The sequence below is a fragment of the Hydra vulgaris genome, chromosome 09 (assembly GCF_038396675.1).
Source record: "Hydra vulgaris chromosome 09, alternate assembly HydraT2T_AEP".
Lineage (NCBI taxonomy): Eukaryota > Metazoa > Cnidaria > Hydrozoa > Anthoathecata > Hydridae > Hydra > Hydra vulgaris.
In genome coordinates, this window is record NC_088928.1 from 11115001 (window position 1) to 11140768 (window position 25768).

The 25768-nt window shown below is 28.7% G+C and overlaps 1 protein-coding gene across 1 annotated transcript in view; it reads left to right on the top strand.

The window, feature by feature from the left end:
* Positions 1-14141: 14141 nt before the first annotated feature.
* Positions 14142-25768, top strand: part of LOC100206281 (adenylate kinase 7) — a 72939-nt gene continuing 61312 nt past the window's right edge. Inside the window, exons 1-5 of the mRNA XM_065804714.1 lie at positions 14142-14485; positions 18422-18577; positions 18860-18968; positions 20706-20800; positions 21537-21911. Coding sequence (XP_065660786.1) covers positions 14405-14485; positions 18422-18577; positions 18860-18968; positions 20706-20800; positions 21537-21911 — 816 coding nt within the window. The 5' untranslated portion in view covers positions 14142-14404. The remainder of the gene's footprint in view (positions 14486-18421; positions 18578-18859; positions 18969-20705; positions 20801-21536; positions 21912-25768) is intronic.

The window sequence follows — 25768 nt, forward strand, 5'->3', positions numbered from 1 at the left end:
TATCGCCCTATCTCTGTCCTCTCCACATTTTCAAAAATACTAGAGCATATTATGTACAATAGATTATACAATTATCTTCATTCTAATAATTTTTTATACAACTATCAATTCGGCTTTAAAAGAATTAATTCCACAGAACATGCAGTTATCCAATTTGAAATCTCAAATTCTTTTGAAAAGTCTATAATTACATTAGGTGTTTTCATCGACCTTTCGAAAGCATTCGATACTGCCGATCATGAAATTTTACAACAAAAGCTAAAATATTATAGAATAAATTGCAAAGTTATAAAGTAGTTCAAAAGTTATCTATCCAACCGTGAACAATTTGTTTTCACAATAATGATCATTCAAATAAATTTCTAAATATTTCATGTGGCATTCCACAAGGTTCCATTTTGGGACCACTATTGTTCTTGATTTATATAAACGATCTAAATAAAGCCTCTAAATTAATGAGTATCATGTTTACTGATGACACTAACTTATTCTTTTCCGATAACTTTTCTATACTACGAATGATGAATTTAAAACTATATCCACATGGTTTAAATGCAATAAACTAACTCTTAACATTAAAAAAACAATTTGGGTACTTTTCCACCCAGTCTCTAAAAAAGCTTATTTACCCCAAAGTTTGCCTAAAATTTTTATTGATTATGTTGAAATAAAAAGACATAATGCAACAAAGTTCTTAGGTGTTTTTCTTGATGAAAACATCACATGGGAAACGTATATCGACTATATTGGTACAAAAATTCTAAAAATATTGAAATTTTATATAAAACCAGAACATTTTTATGTAAAAAAAGCCTAACTCAACTCTACTACTCTTTAATTCATAGTTATTTAAATTATGCTAATGTTGAATGGGGAATCACTGAAAAAAGTAAGTTAAAATGCCTTGTAGTTTTAAAACAATGTAGCTTTGAAACATGATTTTTCTCAAGACTGGAACTTTTTCGCATTTAAAAGGAAATTAAAAAATATCATTCTCTCAATTGAAAACATACTTATATAAATTTAAATTTAGTTATTTTGATTTATTTATGTTTTTACGAATTCATATATAAAATATATTTGTTTGACTATATACTTGTATATTTAAATTTCGTTTTATTAATTTTATCTTTGTGTATCATGTTATTTTAGTTTATACATTTTATACCTATCAAGTCTTGTATTTTAAGTATTTATATAAAACGTTAATTTTTACTTCTAACTTTCGTTTTATATACTTTATTTGACTGTCTTATTTTTTTTATACACGTTACAAAATTGTTTTAAACACGTAACGATTGTAAGCGGTTCTTGATGACAAGATCATCTGATCTTCTGCAAGCCTCCGCGTTCTTATTTTAAATGCAACAAAATTTGTAATTTTTTATTTGTATGCATTTTTCTTTCATTTATTTTATTTTAATAGTTATTGTGAAGAAATAAAAGAACAAAAAAAAAAAAAAAAAAAAAAAACTTTTTCATTGAAATGAAAGTTCTCAATATTTATGAGCTTAATGTTTTTAATGTTTTGTGCTTTATGTATACACTGCAGGCCAAAAGTTTCCGGACACTTGATATTTTTATATAAAAAGCTAAAATCTATCCTGTATCATTAAATTAACCAATAAAATTAATTTATAATACTTAAACTTACTAATTTTAAGTGTTTATGTAAGTTTGAGGTCAGTAATTGGGTATTACTGACCTCAAACCTAAATAAGTAAGTTTTTTTTTTAATTGTTTATTTTAACTTGATATATAGCGTTACATTACTCTTAAGAGTTTGGTCTTGTTAAAGTTATTTATTTGTTGAAACATGAAGTAAATATTTATAATATAATGATAGCCGACTAAAATGATTAAGAATATTTAGTTTTGCTTAGTTTTCATTTGGTATTAATGATGGTTACATTAAAAAATCTTGAAAAAAATTTTAAAATTTTATAATTCGACTATTTAACTAAAAATATGGGTAAGAAACTTTCTTTAACGGTTGCAAAACGTTCTGAAACAATTACATTACATAAAGAAAGTTATTCAGTTCGTAAAATTTGCAAAAAATTAAAAGTTGCCGGAAGTACTGTACAAGATACCATCAAACGATGGAAAGAAACAGGCATTTTTGAAGACAAAAAAAGATCTGGTAGACCACGGAAAACAACAAAAGCAGAAGATAATAGTATAATATTGATGAGTAAAAGGAATCGAAGACTTACGGCCCCGGAAATAACTTCAGGCTTTAATAGGAGTCATTCAAAATCTATTTCATTAACCACTACGAAACGACGTCTTAGACAAGCAGGACTTTCTGGCCGTATAGCGGTCAGGAAACCGTTGCTACGGATTGAAAATAAAAAGAAAAGGTTACAATGGGCTATAGACCACCAAAATTGGACAGAAGGAGACTGGGGAAAAGTACTATGGACCGACGAGTCCAAATTTGAACTGTTTGGGCAAAGACGTAGAATTTACATCAGAAGAACAACAAAAGAAAAAATGATCCCAGAGTGTTTAGTGCCGACAATCAAGCATGGTGGTGGGTCAGTTATGGTATGGGGATGTTTTTCTTCAGCTGGTGTTGGTGACCTAGTTAAAATTGAGGGTATTATGAAAAAAGAACAATATAAAACAATTCTAGAAAACAATGCTATACCTTCTGGCTTAAGAACTATTGGTCGTAGTTTTGTTTTTATGCAGGACAATGACCCTAAACACACCTCAAAATTATGTAAGAACTACATAAAGGAACAAGAGGATAATGGTGTCCTCAAAAACATGAGCTGGCCGGCCCAATCACCAGATTTGAACCCAATGGAGTTACTGTGGGAAGAATTGGACAGAAAGGTCAGACAAAAATGCCCAACATCCAAAGAGCACCTGTGGCAGATATTAGAAGAATCCTGGTTATCTATTACACCCGAAATAATAGATAAATTAATAAATAGGATGCCACGGATGGCAAAAAAAGTGATAAAAACTCGTCGGTTATTTTTTGACGAAAAGACAGTTTAATAATAATAGTGTTGTTAGTATTTTTTTTCTTTTTTTTTTTTTTCTTTTTTTTTTTCTTAAATAGTTACTATATGTATCTTTTATAAAATAAATATAATATAAGAATTTTTTTGAAATAATTATGGGAGTTTTAATTAAAAAATTAAACAAAATCCAAGTGTCCGGAAACTTTTGGCCTGCAGTGTATGTGGAAAAATGATATATCTTTACCCGTTTTTAAAGATCTCTTTTGTTTGAAACCAATAAATAAATATATACTTAGAAACAACAATTTTATACATGAGCCCTTTTGTCGAACCAAGTTTGATCAGTTTTGTATTGTATATCGCGCACCCTATCTTTGGAATAAAATTGTTTTGGCCAATTTCGACAAGCATTTTACTTTTCCCATTTTCAAATATAAACTGAAAAATTTAATTGTCTTAATGGATGATGTAGTCAGGTTTTTTTAATTGTAATTTTATATTTTCTTTAAAACTTTTATTGTTAATTACGTTTTATTTTGTTAATTATGTTTATATGTAGTTTATATTCACACGCTTGTAAAAGGTTCTGATGATAAGATCAGTACGATCATCTTTCAGAAACCTTGTTTGTGTTTGTGAAAGTAATTTATTTACTTCGACAACAAATGTAAAGTTAAAAAAAAAAAAAAAGCAATGAAGGATAGAGTAACCATTACGCTATGCGTAAACGCTACAGCATAAATTAGATTTGATAATGATAAGGAAATCGAAATCAAAAATGCTTTAAAAATATGGATTTGCCAGTATATTACAAATCATCCGAAAATGCTAGGCAAACTTATACACTTTTTAGCGACTAGTATGATGATATATTCATACCTTCAGTAACTCGGCACTTGAAATCTAAAAACCTTCCCGTAAAAGCCCTTCTCTTAGTAAATAATACAACTTGCCATGGGTCTGAGAATAATTTTATTGGTAACCTGAATTTCAAAGTTATGTTTTTTCCCCCTAATAACACAGCATTATTGCAACCACTAGATCAAAATGTGATAAAATCACTAAAACAACGCTATCGCATACATCTACTTGCATGTCTTCCAGCCTTAGGTGCAGAAGATGAAATAGTTTCATCACTGAGAAATATAAATTTGAAAGATGTTGTTTATTTAGTGGGCGTGGAATAAAATTCCCGTGTCAGTTATACAAAATTCATTTAAACATCTTTTTTCATCAAATGATAAAATTCAATATGACATTCCTTCCGATCACTTTTCAGAAGAAGATGATATTCCCTTGGCAAGATTATATAATTCAATATTTGATGATTGTAATTTAGCAGACACTAAAATTATGGAGTGGACAAGTGGAACAAGAGAGGCAAATCATTCATTTAACCTTGAAGAAAATGCTGAAGTAGAAAGTGAAACTATTCCTGTTGAAGAAAATGAAAAAACACCGGATGACTCCAATAAAAATATCAATGATGTTATAAATTCTTTTAATTTAGTGATAGAATGGATAAAAGAAAATAACCTTGCAACGAGGTTCTTTTGTTACTAAAAATAAGAGAAAAAGATATCATGAACAAATAAATGTAATTGTTTTTGTTTGTTTCGGCAATTAGTGTTGTACTGTTTTTAATTTGTGCTGTGTTTAATTTTTTTTTATATATAATTAATAACTACTAAAACAATAAAATGTTTTCTTTTGCAAAACAAAACTGAGTTTAGTTAGTAAAAGAAATAAGTAAAAAAATTTTACTAACTGACGGTAAGTACTTTTATACTCCTTTTTTACCTATAAGCAACTTTTCCCAATAAGAAACTTTTTTTATTGAAATTGGTTCAAATGAGTTGCTTATATAGACCGTTCACTGTATTTTCTAATTTAAAAATTCCGTTTTACACTGGAAGTGTGAAACGGAATTTTTAAATTAGAAAATATTAAATTTATTATGAAGATCGAAAGAACTTTTTTTTATTTCTTCATCTTCCATATCAATAAATTTGTAGAGAAATCCAAAACATTGTTCGAAATTTTACAAAGTTGCAAAACGGGTGGTAAGAGAAGAAATAGCTGTATCTAGTATTACATAATAAAAATCTTCTTCTCCTTCGTAGCTAAATTGTTTTCGGTGACGTCAGCGACGTACACTAATTTCAGCAGGGAAATCCGGTTCTGTTTTAACTGCTTTACAAATTTCATTAGAAATATTCAAATAATTTTCGAAACATTTATCACTTCTAATGCTTTTGAAAAGCTTCGAAACTTCCATAATTAATTTAGCACATGAACTGATATTCCAAGAAACTTTCTGCATCATTTTACTAATGACATCTACTTTTTCCAAGATTTCGTACCATATTATTATTGAACAAATAAATTTATAAGATTTAATTTTCATTGCCAAACATTCAGCCTAATGTCGAACTATTAGAGTTGAACACTCGTCAGCTATTTCTATAAGGCTGTCGTAAATTTTACCTAATTCATGTCGCAGTGGTCTAATTGCTTTTATTCTTGCTTCCCACCGAGTTTCACTAACCTGTTTCAATGTTAAAGATTTTACATTTTTTATTAAAACTTGCCATCTAAATGGTAAACCACTGAAGAAATTATATATTGCTGATACAGTACTAGGAAAATCCACTGTTGGAAACGAGACATTAGCTGCATCTTAATCGCATCTTAAGGTTCAATGTATTCGCGTTGCATGGCATAAATAAGGCTTGTAGATAATTGTCCAAAATTTATTTTTGCAATCCAATATGTTTTCCGGACATATTAGACTCATTGTCGTATCCCTGTCCCCACATCTAGTTAATATTTAGTTCAAGATAATTTTTGAATTAAGAAATCATAAAAAGACTCTCCAGTACTTTTTTCAACTTGATAAAACCAATGAAATTTTCTCTTACTTCAATCTTATTATTTTTAGTATCTACATATTTGAAAATCATTGTAATTTGCTCGACATGTCCAGCATCCGGCGTATAGTCTAAAATGACTAAAAAATATTTTGCTTCTTTTATTGATGTTAATATATATTTTTGAATTTGATTTGCAAGGATGGTGATTATTTCATTTTGAAATCGATTTCCCATGTAATGTGGCATGTGGTTTTTTAAAGCGATTGATTATTGTACGTGTTTTATGTGGTCTGCCATTATATCATCAAATTTTCCTATCATATCAATTGCTATTAAAAAATTTCCATTACTTTTTTTGTACAATTTACTGGAAGAACCTCTAAAAGCTAAACACTGTCCTGCTAGAAATCGTACCACAGATATTATGCGTGTGACAATTTGACGCTGAGATCTTTTTTAAAGGTTTATTTCTTTAGAAAAAAACCTTTGAAAAAGATCTCAATTTATTTTCTGGATATGTACATTTTGAGTAGGACCTTTTTCAATTAAAATGTCCACCATTTTGTTGGTAAGCGTTAAAGACCAGCAAGCTGGATCATTTAGTTACAGACACATAGCAGAATATGCTTCATCAATTTTAGTAATATCGTTAATATTTGCAACTGCAATATTGTCACTAGCATTTTTTTTTTCGGAAGAATAATCACTACTTAGATTTGCTAGGCTAATGCAAGCATTTCCCTTGATATCGTCGATATTTGTAACTGTATTATCTCCTATTTTATCGTTAATAATAATATTGCCATTTGTATTTTCTGCTAATAATTCGTTTTCATTTTTATCAGAAGAAATTTTACTACTTAAATTTGTATGGCTGCTACAAACATTTTCCGTCTCTGATGGTTTTGCTTTTTCTAAATATTTTGTTAGTGAACCAAAGATTTTTTTAGCTTTATTTTGTTTTTGTTCCCGCTTTCTTTTATACTGTGCTCTGGACAACTCATTTCGTTTTTCTTTCAGACATTTTTAAGGATTTTGACTAAAATCTTTAAAAATAATTTATTTATTTCGTCATTAAAAAAAGAATACAATGCCGTTTTATATAAATAAAATTTACATGACCGGGGCTAAAAGAAGACTATTTGTCTTATCACTACGTCCCGACGTGCTTTCATCAGCAAGCGTGTACAACCATTAAAATGTAAACATAAAATTACTTTGTACCATATAAAAAATAAATACAAATTTTACAAATATGTTAAGATCAGTAACTAATCTATAATAAAAAGAAAATCGTAAAAAAAGATAAAATAATAATAATAATAATAATTACACCTAAAAATTTAAAATAAGTTAATAGGAGAATTTAAAGAAAATTTAAATTAAAGACCAGTTAAATAAAAAAGTTGTTAAAAAAGAAAATAAGAAAAAAAAAAAAATAAATAAAGACGAAAAAAAGAATCTTAAAAAGAATTTAATTCATTAACATCGTTAAGAAGTTTTTGTTTTAGTTTTTGTTTGAATAGAAAAAGTGAAGAACAATTTTTCAGCTGGTTATTTAATAAAGTGTTCCATAATTTAGGACCTTTGATGGCAATAGAAAATTTATTAACCAAATAGTGCATTTTAGGTTGCTCATAATTGTAATTTGAAAATCTTGTAAGGTACTCGTGGTTAATTTTATTGAAAAGTGTATTAAATATTATAGGAGTTACTTTATAATGAAATTTGTACATGAATATAAGAATTTGATAAAAGTTCAACTGAAAAACATTAAGTATGTGATGGTTTTTAAATAGTTCTTTAGAATGTGTAAAGCGACCTGCACCTGAAATAATTCTGACAGCGTGTTTTTGTCTACTAACCAATTTTTTAACTTTACCTACATTAGAGCTGCACCATGCAATATTTGCATAGTTTATATAACAATGTATGAGGGAGAAATATAAGATTTTTAAACAGTTTTGGTTTGATAATTGCTTAGCTTTGTATAGAATGCCAATATTTTTTGAAACTTTATCTTCTAACGTTCTTATGTGTTCTCTCCATGTCAAGTTTTCGTCAAGTATCACTCCTAAAAACTTTAATGATGACTCTCTAATTATTTTAGAGTTATCATTATAAAGATTAGGAAATTTTAATGGAATATTTTCTTTATCGTGAATTCTATCAAAAAAAGTATTCTTAGTTTTATTTAATTTAAAGGATAATTTGTTTGCCTTAACTCCTTAATTCGAAAACCTCCATAATTCGATTAAATGCAAAGTCACCGATAATGTGCTTAAGAAACTCTTACGTTTAACTTTCCATAATTCGAACCTCTATAATTCGAAAACCTTCACAATTAGAATGGATTTTTTAGGCCCGTCAGTAAGGTTCTCTCTGTTAATCGAACTTTTTAACTTTTCTTAATTTGACGAGTAAAAAGCTCATCAAACTTTTTGTCAAAGAAATTTGACAAAATGAGTAAAAGTTGATTCGTTCTACCAAGTAAACAAAGCTGTACTTAAATGGTTCAAACAAATGAGAGCTGATAATGTACCAATTAGTGGCTTGCTGGTAAAATAAAAAGTTTTATATTTTGCGATAGAGTTATGCTTCAAAAACTTTCAAGCTTCAAAAGGATGGCTAAACTAATTTAAGAAAAAGCAAACCAATATGGAGATAATTTGACAAAGGCTCTTAAAGATATAAATCGTGTCTTTGACATGAATTTACTGGCTCATAAAAGATTTAAAATTACTACTATCTTTACTGACTTTTTTTTCAAATTTAAAAGTTTAAAACACATATTATATATAGCTTTTAGGCCTAAAAATTACTATTTGTTCGTTTGATTTCTATTCGTTACTTTGAAAAGAATATTTGAAAAAAATCAACTTTCTATAATTCGAAAATCTCTCTAATTCAAAATTTTATTTTTGCCCATAAAATTCGAATTAGAGAGATTGTACTGTATAAATAAAAAACTATAAAAAATATAAAAAAATTTTTTCAAAAAATTTAGATTTGCTATTGAAAATAATTTTTACGCGTATCTATGACGCGTAAGAAGCGCGCTTATGCGTGTAAGTATCATTTACGCGCGCAAAACATGATTTAAAAAATCAGATTCTTTGATCTAAAATACCATATAAAAAAATACCACATATTTTTTAATGTAAATTTTTCTTGTGTCTAAGGGTCTTACTACACACGCGTATAGGTGTTAGAGTCTTTTACGCGCACAAAGACTGACTTAATTTAAAAAAATTAAATTCTTCAAACCTAAACATTTACTAATTAAAATATATTTTGTTTTTAAGATATTTTAATATAATAATATTAAAATGTTTTAAAAACAAAATAAATAAAGAAAACAAAAAAAGAAAAGCTAATATTAATAAAAAAAGCTTAATTTCATTATTACAGCATTAACAAAGATTCAGGGGCAAGTGTTTTTTCATTTTCAATCTTGTATTTTTTGAAACAAATGTTTGATATTAAAGGATCACTTCTAATCAACAGGTATTGGTACTGGTTTTTCATAACATTCTTTCTAGATATCCTGGCTGTGTGGTTTAATCTAGCTTTTAATTTTAGCTTAATCTAGCAATTGGCAGTTCTAATGCCTCATATATCTGTACACCATGTTCCAAGAGTTTGTGAACAGTTGGGGGGGGGGGGAATCACATATCAGCAGTAGTTTCATAGCAATACTGGCCAAAACTTTCAGAGTTCAACTCATAACTGGAGCGTACTGATATTAGGATTATCCTCAATCTAAAAAATTACATCTATTGCCAATCCCTTAATATCAGCGAAAGTTTCAGCATTTTCAAATGCCCTCTGGTAGTGTTTCCATCGTTAGTGTTGCCAAAACCCTGTTTAGGCATATCAACTATAAGACTTAGCTCCTCTCTAAACCTCAGTTGAATGTTCTATTTTCTACTTTTTACTGATGCTTTTTCAACAGGGGATTTGGCAAAGTATTTTTTAATGTCCTACTTATATCCTAAATGTAAAATATGTTTTAAGGATCTGAGCCAGCAATGCAGAGTAGAAAGACCCAAAGATAAAGCTTTTTTATTGATTGGTTTAGATCTTTTTTTTTTTTTTTTTTTAAAATCTTTGCTTCCAACAAGGCTGCAAGCAGCCACTAATTAAAGTTAGAAGTTACTGAAAAAGAAAAGATGAAGATTGCAGAGCAAGATAACGATTGACAGACGACTTAAAAGATTGCAAATTATATGAGTCAGGAAAGCAAGATGAAGGAAGCGAATTCCAAAGAGCTGATTTTCGAGAAAAAAAACTAGACGAATAAGCGTTTTTGGAGCACTTAGGAACAGTCACAGAAAAAAGATGAGGCTTAATTGAATGACGAGTAACACGAGAATGAATTATAGTAGATGGCACAAGAGACGCTAGCTCTTTAGAGCAGTGCCCATTATAGTATTTGTAAAAAAGAGAAAGAGAAGCAACTTTACGACGATGTGATAATGGTTGGAGGTTGGCTGCAAGAGCAGGTCCAACTATGTTTACAACGCGTTTTTGCACCTTGTCTAAAAGAGAAAGGGCATCATTAGAGGATCCGCCCCAGATATGGCAGCAATATACCATACAAGGCTGGATTTGAGATTTATAGAGATAGAGAATAGAATCCGAAGTAAGAAAGTGACGAGCTCGATAAAGAGATGCTTAGCAGAGCTCGATAAAGAGATGCTTAGCAGCTCGATAAAGAGACCTTAGCAGATGCTAATTTTGCAACTGATTTGATATATGGTTTCCAAGAAAGATTGGAAGTAAGAGTTAATCCTAGAAGATGAAGAGTAGGTGACTCATCGAGTACATCACCGTTCATAAATATAGGAAGATCTAAATTATTGCGATAACGATTGGCTGAAAAAAGTTGAGTTTTATCTGAATTTAAAGTTCACCAGCCACTGTGAGCCCCATGCTGTAGCAGAAGTGAGATCATTTTCAAGCTCAAATGCCCCCTCCAAGCAATCAGAGGGTGTTGGTTTTTTATCACGACAAGAATAAATGGTAGTGTCATCAGCAAACAATGCCACTGATCAATGCTGAGTTATTAAGTTCACAGGGCTTAGCTCCGCAAACATTACATGATTGGGAGGACAGAGTGTTAGTGAGGGCACTAACCACTTTACCATCAAACGTGGTTAACTCTAGTTTAAACTTAAATGTAATATTTGCATTCGGTTGCCTTTCTCTGCTTCTAACTTTACTTTAAACTTGACTAGTCTATTCATTTCTGCTTTTAAAAGTTCATACTTCTTATCAATTCTTCCATTTCTTTTTGATATTGGAGATGTTGGGGTCTACAATAATGTGTACTAGAAGGCTACTTATTTAACCATACATTTTTGTTCTTGATGATTAATTTAAGTGGAACAATAGCTGTCTGGAAAAGACTTTGCTCGTTAACTTGGGCCTCACCAATATTTGTATCAGTATATTTTTGTTTATAGACACTTTGACTGGAGGCACCATCAAAACCACCTTTAAAGTGAACTAGACCTTTAGACCTCCCCCGATTTCAACAAACATTCTCATAGAGTTTTGGCATTCCGTAAAAGTTAGTATCCTTGTCAGAGTATGATTAAACATGTAGAGGAGTTGAAGCAGATGTTTCTTTCACATTTAAACCCTCAGGATAACATTTGGGTCTCTCATTCTTAATTTCATGAAGTGAATGATAAATACCTGCATTATGTATTATTGATGAATTTCTAATAATTTGATACTTTTCATCAGAAATGTCACACTGAATTTTTAAGCACGAGACATCTTCGGTTTTCATTTTTATATGAAAATTTATTTCCGTGATTTTAACTTTTTCAGAGTTTGTAGCACTTTTCATGAGAACAACCTTAAACAAGATAATATTTAATATTTAAGCTTGTAAACAATTTTTTAAACTGGGTTGAATTTAATCAATTTATTATTACCTTAGATTTTCTGCTTCTATCACCTATATCTTCTCAGTTTTTGCAATTTCTACCTGAACTTGCCGCAAAGCTTTTTTTGTCAACAGTTACATCTTTGTTCAACCAAGTTCGCTCATGTTCTAAAAGTCTAGAAAAGGTTCTTGAATGTTTCCGCAACTTTAATCGGAATTTACATTTAAATATTATTAGAGTTTTCTTTAGATTTATCATTTCAGGTTTGTCAACACTTTCATGGTATAGACTCTCCGGTCTACAAAATTCACGTAGAAGAGCCTCGAGTAAACTATCATGGTTAATTCCTAACTCTTGAATTATAGGAACTAAATGTATTCTTTTCGTGTTGAATGTAAGCAATGAACTATTAGCAGAACTATTGTTAGTTATTTTATACTCAAGTCTAATTTTAAAACATGCACTATGCCATCAAATGTTGCATATTTTGGTTTTTGAGGTTTAATAATTAGCACTATCTGCTTGAGCATGAGTTTTTTACTTATAGGAACTAAATGTATTATTTGTGTGACGAATTTAATGATTGTGTGATAAATGTAAGCAATGAACTATTATTAGCTACTTTATATGCAAGTTGTAATTAAAAACGGGAAAAAAAAAAAAAAAAAATGAAGTACTTAAAAGGTCTTATTTTAATTGGGGCAAGTTGAGGTAAATGATTTTTATTTTTTCTGCTTTCAAATATACCGATTAATGGGAAAATATTAAAACTACCATGTAATCTAATGGAATCTTTTAGTTTTTAAACTAAACTCATAAAAAAATTTAAAAAAATCAATTTATGACACATTTATGAAACCTCAGTTATGAAAATCTTAAATTAAAATTTATTGTCAAAAATGTTGTTAATAAACATCTTAAACATATGACTTTAAATTAAATTTTGACCCATACCAATCTTAAAAGAGTGACACTAAAGCGAGACTTTTTTGAACGAGTTTTCCGATAAATGAAATAAATAAGTCTCAGAAAAAGGCGTATAAATTAGTGAAATCTTAAAGTTTATTCACACAAAAAATTAATTACTGTCTTTTAACGGTATTTAGTTACATTATAGTTTAATTGACTATTTTCTAGTAATAGTTTTTTATGGGTTTTTTTTTTGCCACTTTTTTATGGATTTTGACTCAGTGTGTGGCGCCGCGCCGGTAGCATTCTTAGTGGCACGCGTGCAAAAACAAAATAAACAGTTTAAATAACGTAAAGAAAAAAATTAATATCAGGAAGAAAGTGGTGGTACTGATATTATACGTAACGTTTAAAAAAATATTCCTGTATATGAAAAAAAATACAACAAAATTTAAAATAATATGAACTTTTATTTCGCAGTTTTATGCTAAATTTTTACATATTACGGCACTGAATATGGAGTATATGTGATGCATTCTTGAAGTTTTTTAGCCGCCTTTTAATTCCGCCACCTCTTGCGGTACACACAATGAACGCTGGTTAGGAACGGCCCTGATCCTATTTATCGACATTGATAGCACTGACAACTTCGTTATGCAGTGCGTTCCATGGGTGAGCGACGCAGTCAATAAAGAAATTATAGCAAACAAGCCAGTTGTTGTCCATTTAACGATAAAAGCGCTAGCGATGACCATGGCTTGATGGAATGTTTGGGGAATCAATATGCCAGCTAACTGAGTCAATATTGTTTTCATTTTTGTATTTTTGTATTAGGTCGCCGCGTAAACGTCTATTTTGACCGTTTTGTTTGTTTGATTTCTATTCGTTACTTTGAAAAGAATATTTGAAAAAAAAGTCAACTTTCTATAATTCGAAAAGCTTTCTATTTAGAAAGGAAAGCACTTATCCAGTTCAGAATTTTACCTTCAATTCCGTAGGATTCAAGTTTTTGAAGTAATCTTCTGTGGGGGATTTTATCAAAGGCTTTGGTGAAGTCAGGAAAAAGCACGTCTGTTAGAAGCTTGCAAGAAACGCTGTAGGTTAGAAAGTCCATGGCCTCAAGCAGATTTGTAACGAAGGCTTTTTTATTGACGATGCCGTGTTGACAATTGGCAATAAGTTTATAGGCTACGAGATGCTCCATAATCTATTCTTTAACTATTTTTTCCATTATTTTGCATGGTACAGAGGTGATGGAGATAGGCCTGTAGTTTTCTGGGTCGAGTCTGGAGCCTCTTTTAAATATTAAATTTTTTGTTATTACCATTGAAACTTGTGACACGGAAAGAACCTAACGTTCCTTCCGTGACACAAGTTTTAAAATGCCTACAACTTAAAATTTTGAATTCTACTAACTTATCTTTACTCAAAGCTAAATATTTATCGGTAGTACATAAGTTATAATTGCCCCTTTTTAAACGTTTTTAGTTTTTTTTTTAATTTCGAATTTAGTTATTAAAAGTCATTCTTTTTAAAAAACAAGAATTTTCGATCCTGTCTCCGTCAGTTTTTCCTGAATCAACAATTCTGAAAGAATCCCAGTATTATCGCTGTTACTTATCGCATTTTCAATTTAGTTTGTTGTTTATACCTGGTCAATAACTTAATATTTGAAGTAATCAATATTACTCAGGATATTGATTTGAAAAGCATGACCGCGACCCAAAAAAAGTAAATCAGAAACATGATGGATATACAATCAGCTGTTGTCGTTAGAGTTTTTGTTAATTATGTTGACTCGTTCACTAGTAATGCAATCAGCAAGGTGTTTTTTAATAATATGTTTCAGTAATTTTTTTAATAATAAATTATTTATAAAAGTGTGTGATAAAGTGAAAGTAAAGTGGTAGAGTAAAATGGGTCAAATGAAGTAGTTGAGACTTTTAATTAATTTTTTTTATAAGAAAAAGATTTTAATTTTATTTACAGTTATTTGTACCTTAAAATGTATGCGTACCTTAAAATGCTGGTAATTAAATTTTGGTCTCTTATATTTTCAAATCAATTGGAATAAAGTTCATATTATACAAGAAAGTAACCAAGGCATAAAAGAATAAAATTTAAAACAGCAAGTCGATTCGATATCAAGTATACTCTGACAACTGATGATATATTTTTATTTAATAAAAATTAAAACACATATTTTCACTTAAAGTTCAGATTTAAAACAAAGAATTGAGTTATAAAGACTATATATGGAAAAGATCAGTAGTACAAGGGCTTCAGTTACTTTTAGTTAAATTTAAAATTTAAATCCTATTGCTGTTCTAGTTATGATCAAAAACATTAGGCCTACATTTGAAGGTGTATATTAGTTTTCTAAAACCTCTAAAATACTATCTTCATTGTCAATTTTAATTTTACTACTTATTTATCAAATAACAAGTAAATTTTTATATTCACCTGCTTCTTCTCATCTTTTCCCCCTCTATTGATCCATGTTGATGAGTTACTTTTATGGTTTTTTTTTAAGAGGTATCTTTTGGGGTAACCTTTGAATATGGTAGCAAATCCGGAACATCTTCAATAGGTAATAGAGATTCAGTAAGATCATGGATGACTCTATGCATTTTCAAGTTTTTTTCTGTAATTATCATGAGGACTTGTTCAGACATTATGAGGGGATAAAACAATTGGGGCTTTTTGTACAGAGAATCGTTTTGGGGTCTAAGAAGACTGAATAGAAACATCTTGCTGCATGTTCAAATTTATCATTTTGCATCCAGTTAACATTTAGACATGACTCTGCAATGCCAACCACTTTTGCTGCTTTAACTAAAGTTTCTTTTGTTGTTCATGATGACCATATCTCTCCTAATATTTCCATAAACCCAGAACAATCAGTTGTCATCATACTAGAAAACAGTTTAGATTTATGTTGGCAATAATGATGGTGTAAACTATGATTTACTTGATCCAACATTTGTGTTATACCTGTTGTGTCTGGTGGACAATCAAAAAGACAAATTTGTTTTTCATGACAATAATGAAGGACACATATGTTAAACCTTGAGGAGTAATTATCTGTTAGTACCACCACAGATCTCTCTACATTTTTCTCTGTTAACTTTCAAAAAATTTATAGAAATCGAGTAAAGAATTTTAATCTTGTACTCCATGTTCTGTAGTTGATACAAGTGAATTTGGAATCTTTTCCTCAATGGATTTTGGTGCCATTTTGCTGGTTATTCCTTTTCCTGATAATATGACATGGCAAATAACTGCATCCCCAGCACAAGACACAATTGGGTGAGTAGTAATACAATCTCTGTTCTCGTGGATCATTTGATAGCAATTGTCACCCTTTCCAACAAACACCAATCTACTTGCACTCCCATCAACCCCAAAGTTTATGAGTTGTGGAGTTTTATCATGATTGTTTAATGCATTTAGTATCTATTATACTGTACCAGACTCCTTCTGAAGTTTTTTCACTGTTCTCCATTATACCTATAATTTAAAGTTCTTCGGCTAGTTTATATAAATTTTCATTTACCACCCATTTCTCTAGTGCAGTTTAAAGCACGGTTCATAGAAACTCTCCCTTGTCTTATTTGAGTTAGACTGGGGTGCTTTGCCATTAATTCTGAAAGAATGCTATGATTTATTTGTGAGTATTGCTTTTTCTGCATTAAGTGAAAGATTACAGTATAAACAATGATTTTTCAGGTTTATATTAGTATGCATACAATTTAACAGATTTGTAGCCTTGACAGTTGTTTTTTTTACAATAATCCACAGCATTTGCTCAAATATTTTCGTTCAATTCTATTTCGTCTCTGTAAGAAGCTGCTTGATATTTTGTTCTATGTCGTAACCTAAGATTGAAGTTTGAACCTAAGGTTGAAGTTTGAACCTAAGATTGAAGTTTGAACCTAAGATTGAAGTTTGAATCTAATGTTGAACTTTGGTCTTATTCTAATATACTTTAACTATAAAAACAAAATTAAAAAGTATTACAAATAATTTAAAATATAACTTTCTAATTCTTTAAAAAATCTTACCTGCACTTTAAGGTACAAAAAACCTACATAATAAAGTACAGCTGATATTCTGTCATTTGTACAATCTATTTAATTGAATTTAACATAAAGCAATTAAGAAATTATCACACAAAATTTCAACAGAAGTAAAAAAAGTTGTTACAAAGTTATTGCCCTAAAAAGAAGCTGTATTTGTATATACAATATATACAAATCAAATAAATATATTTTTAGTTTTTTAAGAAACTTTATTTAATTAAAAAAAAACAACTTTATATTTTACTTTATTTTATTATTATTTCATCGGAGAAGAGTAAATTATGAAGGTCAATGGTTGAGTAAAAGAACAAACAAAAGCAACCAACATTAAAAGTTTGAAAAACAAGCATTTAAAATTTTTTTAATTTTGCGATGATGTAAAGTTGTTATGATGTTCTGGAGATTGAGTAAAGTTGTCACTTGTGCAGCTCTTTTTGATGCAATAAAACTGGGTGCCTTTTACATATTGTTTTGGTATATCATATTTCACAACTCCAAACATTGTGTTTTGGATTTTTGCAATGATACTATTTTGATTTGTTAAAGCTTACCCGGAAACTTTAAGGCACCTTTTACACTTGCTTGGCATGCTATTATTATTGTTGTTGTTATTGTTGTTGTTGTTGTTGTTGTTGTTGTTGTTGTTGTTGTTGTTGTTGTTGTTGTTGTTGTTGTTATTGTTGAATTTAAATTTGCCTTTTACTGTTGTTGTTGAATTTAAATTTACCTTTTTTCCTAGCTTGCTTTGCTTCTTTTTTGCTGCCACCATTTTTTAAACTCTTCAGTTTAAAAAAGTTCCTTTTCAAATTTATTGAGAAACTTCCCTTCAAATCTTAGCAATCTTCAAATCTTTCAAATCACCTTTTTTTTTCTCAATGTGTTAGATGCATAACATTTGCTGTGAAGCTGTGGCTACTTATTGGGCTAATCAAGATGAAGAGACAGGACCTAATCTCAATTTTTCAATTTTTTCAAAATAAATAACTAGAGTTATTACAATATTCAAGGTTGGCAGCAGGGGAGTTGACTAAAGATTTAGAAGGCAGCGGCTAAGATTTACTGTTAATATTTACTGTTAATGGTAGTACTGGCATAGATTTTGATGGTTTAGATAGTGAAGACTCAGGTAGAGATGATGTTTTTTAAATAAATTAGCAATTTGTAATTTTGGCTGATTGATTTTGTGGACATATCAGGTTGTTTTTATTTTCCATGCAATTAAGTACAACCTGATGAGCAACATGTGTTAATTGACCATCTTTAACTAAAATATGAATACCTATATTTTGATAATTATAACTAGGTTTTAATGGCTGGACTGTATACATCAATGAGCCACTACATGAATTACTAATCTTTCATTCATTTGGATGGATTGTGTATACAGCATTGTCTGGACCACATAAGCACCAACCTTAACAAAATAAGCCCAAAGTAAGCTAGTGATCAAATTTATATTATGCTGGTATTATGTCATGGAACTTGTTGGTAATCACTCCACTGAAAAGAATGATTTAATTCATTTAATACTTAAAAGTTTTTAATATATTTATTTTTATGTGCTTTTAGTGCTGCCCAAGAAAATTTGCTGCCCTAGGCAGCTGCATAATTTGTCTAGTAGTTAAACTGGACATTTTTCTACTATATAATACTAATTATAACCAACACTTTATTTTTAGGCTTTGTCTTTAGCTGCATTAAATCCACTAACAGTTAATCAAGATGAAGAGACAGGAGCAAGTGGAGAACCTCAGCCTAAGAGTAGTTTTCAAATTTTTGGAACATTGAAAAATAAAAGTAATATAAAACCTGATTGGGTCACTGCAATATTTGAAGTAAATTATTAAATTTTTTTTTTTTGGTGTAAAAAATTGACTTTTATGCTACTTTAAGTTTATTAATTTAGATGTTCAAATAAACAACAACAAAATAAATATATGTAAAATATAATTATACAAGTTTTATGACTTGTATAATTTGTTTGGAATTTATTGGAAACTTGTATAATGCATGTATTGTCTTTTGTATCTGTTTGTATCTTTGATAAAGAAGAAAATACTTTCAACTTAAAATAAATTTTTTTGTTATATAAACAAAATAATGTGTATATTTTTTAGAATGAAACTAAAGAAGAGTTATTTATTCAGCTGAAAGAATGTGATGTTTTTATTTACGATATCTTTTCTAGTTCATCACAAGTTGAAGAAGCTATATGGTTGGTAACAGGTATGATGATGATGATGATGATGATGATGATGATGATGATAGTTATGATGATGATGATGATGACGTTGATGATAATTATGATGATGATGATTATAATGATGATGATGATATATATTGAATAACCATATTAAATGGTTGTTTAATAAATAAGAATAACATCATTATCCACATCACTTGCAAAAATTTGAATCACTTGTAAAAATTTGAATTTCTTTAAAATTGAAAAGCAAACTTTTTTAATTTTTCAAAAAATTAACATTTTAATTATTTATATAGTTTGTAAATAATTACAAAAAGTGATTTTTTTACAAATTGTGCAGTCTCCTACTGGAACTTTGCAGCAATAATTAAAAACTTAGTCAGTAATGAAGGGTTATATCCAGTATGATTTTATTATACAGGACACATTTATTATATAGAACATCATTCATGTCCAAGGCTTTGAGTTTACAAACATCAAATATCAAGTATTTCAAAAGCAATTTTCACCAATTCTATTCAACTATTGGAAAACCATTTGCTAATTAGTATTAACAAATCAGCAGTAGAACAAAAAGAATGAAAACTATATTGATTTTTGTGAAGTAAGGTATTGGATTCAAAATGAGACATCAAAAGGATTCAATTGAGTTAAACACTTGTTAACAGAGGTTTTGGTTTTCAATATGTATATATATATGGATTTCCAGATATTACTGTGAATTTTCAGTTTTTTTTTGAAAATCTTAAAAGTTTTCTATAAATAAATGTTAAAAAATACATTTGTTTAATGAAGTGAACACTTGACTGAAACAGTTAAATACCATAAAAAAGTTAAAGAAAATGACAAAATATCTTTGTAAAGATTGACAGCTTCAAATCAGTAGGTAACAAAGTTTATGTAGTATGAGCAATTATAAACAAATTTCAAAATTTAATTTTCATCTAATAAAATTGACTAAATTTTTTTTTATCAAAAGATGAATTGGAGAGAAAGTGTTTGCAAGCATTAAAACTCATTTTATTCAAAAATTGAAATGAGTGTTAATGCAATCCACACCAAAAAAAACAAAGGCACTCCCCCATGTACAATATTGCATAGTTAATATTTTGATTTAAAATTTTTTAATAAAATCAGACTGTCTACTAAAGAACTTGTGAAATCATACAAGAGCAGGTGGCAGAACCTGTTAACAGAGTTTAAGAACTGTACCCTTATTAAGATATAAGAATTGCATAGCCAGCAAAACTACAAAAAGACACAAATGAGAAATCATGAGTTCTGATAAAAAGAAACAAATTTATACTACTAAATGAAGATGGGTATAAGGTTAATCAACATTGCAAGTATTTTTACTCTCAAAGAAGGAAATTATTCTAGCTAATTAAATACTGTAACCAGACTCTATTAAGTGGTTTAGTTAATAGTATTTAGAGGAAAGGAGCCTAATTAAAATATTTTTAGAATAATTGAATTAATAAAAAAAATCACGCAATTACTTGCAAAAATACAATTTTTATAAATAGTAATAATAACAATTTTTTAATAATAATAAAAAACTTTGATGCTGATAAATGAAAGTGTATTTTTTTATAACTTTATAAATAATTTTTTTTCACATATGGTCTAATACATAAAAAAACATGTATAATATATAAAAAATAAATTTAGAAAACAAATATTTTTGACTTGAAGTTTTTTTAGAAGTGACTGATGATTGTTTTTATTATGATTTTCTCTTTGATTTTTATTTTTAGCTTTAACAGCAGAAATTTCAAGTTTTACTACACAAAAAGTTTTTATATGTATCTCTACAGTTCTAACATGGTCAAAGACAAAACCAATTGATCCTGTGAGTTTCTTGTGTAATAAAAGAATGCCTAATAGGTTATAATGTCTTAATAACATTCAATAATATAATAACTCTAATCGTGTGACAAATAAGCTGAAACAGTTAATTTGTACGTAATATAATATCAATTATTCAAATTTATATTGATAAAGCTCTTTATTATTCTTATTATCTATATCATGAATTTTTGTATTGTTTTTTTTTTCTCTTGACAAATGTTGGCATTTGCTATGTGATAGTTCATTGTTTTTTAACAGTATATATTACAAATATCAAATTCAATTCAAGCAGTTTATAACCACCAAAGACTTAATTGAGCATCCAAAATTGAAAAGAAAATTGAATCTGTATTATTCTATTTATTTTCACTTAAATGACTTTAATAAAAGCTCTTTTTCTACTTGAAGCACCAAAATGTCTATGAAGTTTTCCCATAGCAGACATTTTGTTTGATATCATCATTGAAACACCTGATAAATTAAAGCATTCTGTTATGCAAAAATGGCATTCCACAACAACTCATGTGATTCATTTGAAAAGTTAACTTCTCGTCCTTTACTTATTCTTTTTAACATTAAAAAATTCCACTCCCAGGAATCTTTTAATATTTTTATAAATCTTTCAATTTCCAGTTAGGCAATCATTTTTTGTTAGTGGACGCAGTTATTCTATTGTGAAAATAATGTTGTGTTTGTAAAATTTATTTTTTATTTATAATATTTATTACTTACATTAGGAAGACCCAGAAGTTCCATTTACTGAAGATGATTACCGTAAAAGAAGAGCCCATCCAAATTATAAGTCACATTTGAACTGTGAAAAGTTAGTGATAAAAAATGGAAAAGTAAACAAATCATTGTTTATGACTTATGTAGTTATTGCTGGAGTTTTATATGGTTTGGAAGAAAATCTATTACACATACTTTTCAAGCAAGCATGGCTTGGAGGAGAAAAAGCTTTACCTGTGTTTGGCACTGGCAAAAATACTATTCCAATGATACATGTTAATGATTTAGCTTCTGCTGTTCGTAGCATTGTTGAATTAAAACCAAGTGTTCGATATTTGCTTGCAGTTGATGAATCTAAATCATCACTTGAAGAAATTACAAGGGTAAAAGATTATTTCATACACATATATTTCTTTATACACATATATTTCTTTATACACATATATTTCTTTATACACATATATTTCTTTATACACATATATTTCTTTAATGCTGTTATATAATGGATGGTATAAAATATATTTTAGGTAATCATGGTACTTATTGTATAGATTTTAAATGTACAAAAAATGTAAAATGAACTTACAAAAGCTAATTAAAGTTAATTATTTTTTAAAATACTAAAAAAAAAATAACTTAAAAGAACTAGATTTTTTAATATTGTTTTGTTTTACTTACTTTTTTTAATTTTTGTACATGGAAGTTTTTGTTTATTGACTGAATTATTTAAGAATAAGCACAGTGAGTGCACATATATCAACTGATTTTTTAGGTATTGGCGCAGTATATTGTATATACTAATTTTTCAGAGTTACACTAATTTTTGTAGAGTTTTACAATTTGATTGTACATACATCAACTGAGAGTTTCTGTTAACATTGTAAACATTATGTATTATTGGTTTTTAAATGTAAATATTTAAAGCATTTTTAACAATAATTGAAGAAAATTGGTAATTCAAGTTAAGCAATGACAATCACAAAATATATGATTTCCCAATTTTTAAATTAGTATTTATTGCTTACAAAAGAAACTTGCTGATTGTTGCTACACCATCCTTATCATCATCATCATCATCATCATCATCATCATCATCATCATCATCATCATCATCATCATCATCATCATCATCATCATCATCATCATCATCATCATCATCATCATCATCATCATCATCACCATCATCATCATCATCATCATCATCATCATCATCATCATCATCATCATCATCATCATCATCATCATCATCATCATCATCATCATCATCATCATCATCATCATCATCATCATCATCATCATCTTCATCATCATCATCACCATCATCATCATTATCATCATCATCATCATCATCATCATCATCATCATCATGTTGTTCTGTGTTCGTTATTGTCACGCTGTCATCAGCACACAGGATTTTAGAATTTACCCGCATCGTATGCGATTTAAAATTATTTTTTTTTAATTCTCATCAGAAAGATAAAAATAAGTTTCGTAAGACCCATTACGAAACAGGCGTTGCATTACCAAAAAATCTAAAAAAAGAGGGTTTACGCACAGGATCATCAAAAAATGATTTGTATATGTGTTTTTTATTCATTCTCTTTAAATCAAGCTATAAATGGAAAAAATCCACTCACCTAAACTTTGAGGTTTTTCATATCATCATGGTGATTTTAAGTTTCTAAGTTCAAGTAAACTTTCTATAATATATTAATGTGCAATTTCCTACTTTGATTTAAAAAAAAATGTTACATAAAATTTTTTTAAAAACATTTTTAAATTTATTTTTCTTGATGGATGTAATAAATGCCATATCGAATGTTCAAAAAACATTTACTTTGCTTTTGACATTAATTTTTTTTCGGGGAGTTTGGGTTTTAAACAGTAGTTGCTGCAATACCGAAACTACCCAGGTTGCATTACCGAACTCACTTATTTTTTGATAATAGACAAATAGAAAAGGTTCATTATTTCTAGTTTATTGTTTAGGTTTAGTTCCTTTTTTTTCTTTAATCCAAAACAAACTCCTTTTATAAAATCTAAACTCCAGTAAAAAAGCAGGAATGCCCTGCGCAATGGGTTTTTTTGGGGAAAAGAAATTGACTATAAATTTAAACAGAAGAAAATTAAATACTTTTTTACATTTTACAATTGTTTATACTTTTTTTTTCAAAAAATAAATTTCAAATAAATAAAAATAGTTTATTACACTTGTATCTAAACCAAACCAATATGTTTTTTGAAAATCCTTCTGTGGGCGTTTTTCCAAAATAAACAAATTTAGCTATTTTAAGTTTATAATAAATGTAAATAAATTTACAATGACCATTTCGTATCCTTACATACATACATGCATCTTAATAGTTTTAAATAAGAAAAATAAAATTTAATTTACTTTCTTACTTTTGCAATTTGAGTTTGGTTTCAATCAAGAGTGCGTTTAGGGGGAGAATCAAGGTAGTAAGCCCCCCCACCCCCACAAACATCTCTTGGGAATAAGCTATATATTTTTCAAAGGCGAGTATTAAGATATTTATTTATAACTTTAATATAATTGTACAGAACTTAGTAACTAGACTATGTCCTATTGTGTAAAGGTTATTGATTTATCTCAACTATAACAAAGTCTTAATTTCAATTATTTATTAGATCTCAGACCCTCCCTTGTTGCAAGGGCTGAACCAGCGTCTTTTTGTTGGAGAGATAACTTCCATACATGGAACTCCAAACATTTATTTGTTTATACTTAGGTCAGTTAAAGATGCTTTGCAAAAAATTGCGATGATTAGAGCTCGGTAAAAAAAATGCCCCAAAAAAACCCCCTCCCCCTTACCTCAAATGTGAGGGCAACAAATTACCAAAATCTTTTTTTCTATTATCGACTAAAAACATATTCATCAATGAATTTTAAATTATATGCAATAATCTCTTAGCGTTCAAAAATTTCCATAAAAAGTTTGAAACCCCTTCAATTTGAGGGGGTTACATTTTTTTCTCGCTATAGTTTTTGAACGCTAAAAGCTTATTTCATAAAATTTCAAGTTTATTGTTGAATTTGAATTTAGTTAAGAATAGTATAAAAAATATTTTGCAAACTCATTGCCCTCACATATGGGGTAGGGTGTTAAATTTATTTAGGTACTATGTATTTAGGTATTTTTTTATTTTTATTTTAATATTTGCAAAGCATCGTTATTTAATGTAAGTATAACTATATAAATGTTTGGAGTTTACTCCATGTCTAAAATCTCAAACACCAAAAAAAGCAAGATCAGCCTCTGCCTTAGTTGGTGAATGATAAATCCTGCCCTGAATTAAAATCAAGAAACTGGAAAATATTATCTTTTTAAAAAATTATCATTTTTAGGATTTGCATTTTATTTTTATTTGAAAATTCAGAAATACAATTTCTATAATGACTAATAGAATAAACTAATACTAATCTTAGTATTATCCAAATTATTAATAATACTAATGCTTGATTTGCAACTTAGCCAAGTAAGGTTTCCATTGTAAAATAATTATTCAAAAATTATAACACGCTGGCTATCAGCCCTCTTTAAAAGGATCAAAGGTGCATACGGATCAAGGGTGCAAGTGCTCCGCTATATTTCTTTAATATTTGTTGGATTTAAGGAAGTCGTCAAAATGCAAAGTACGTACTAGTGAAATGCAAACTTTTGTGCAAACCAAAACATTATATTTTAAGGACCATGATTATATTATTAATTTAAATACAAATAAGTATGAATATACAAGTAATGTATATGTTATTAAGTGTAAATGCATTTACTGACTATTAGAGAGAGCATGCAGGTAAATGTATATACATCGACTGAGGGTTTTGGTTGGCGCAGCGTAGTCATGTTTATAGTCATGGTTATTGTTTAAAAACGGCTAAAAAAGCTGTTACAACATGAAATACCTATAGAATAATGGTCCGCAATTCAATTTCGCGTTTTACCTAGTATTTAAATTGAAGCACTTTTTGTAGTTGACGCATCAACTAAAAAAAATATTTTATTTTACATTTATTTTCACCAACTTAAGGAAAATATGTTTAATTAATATGAGGAGCCCAAATTTAATTTCTCTAAATGTTTCAGTATTTATTTGTTTGATTATTTTATTATTCTCTAAATGTTTCAGTATTTTAGTTTTTTTTTCCTATAATATATTGTAAGCTATATTTCTATGATGTATTGATGTCGAAATATTTTATCAGAAATTTAAATACCAA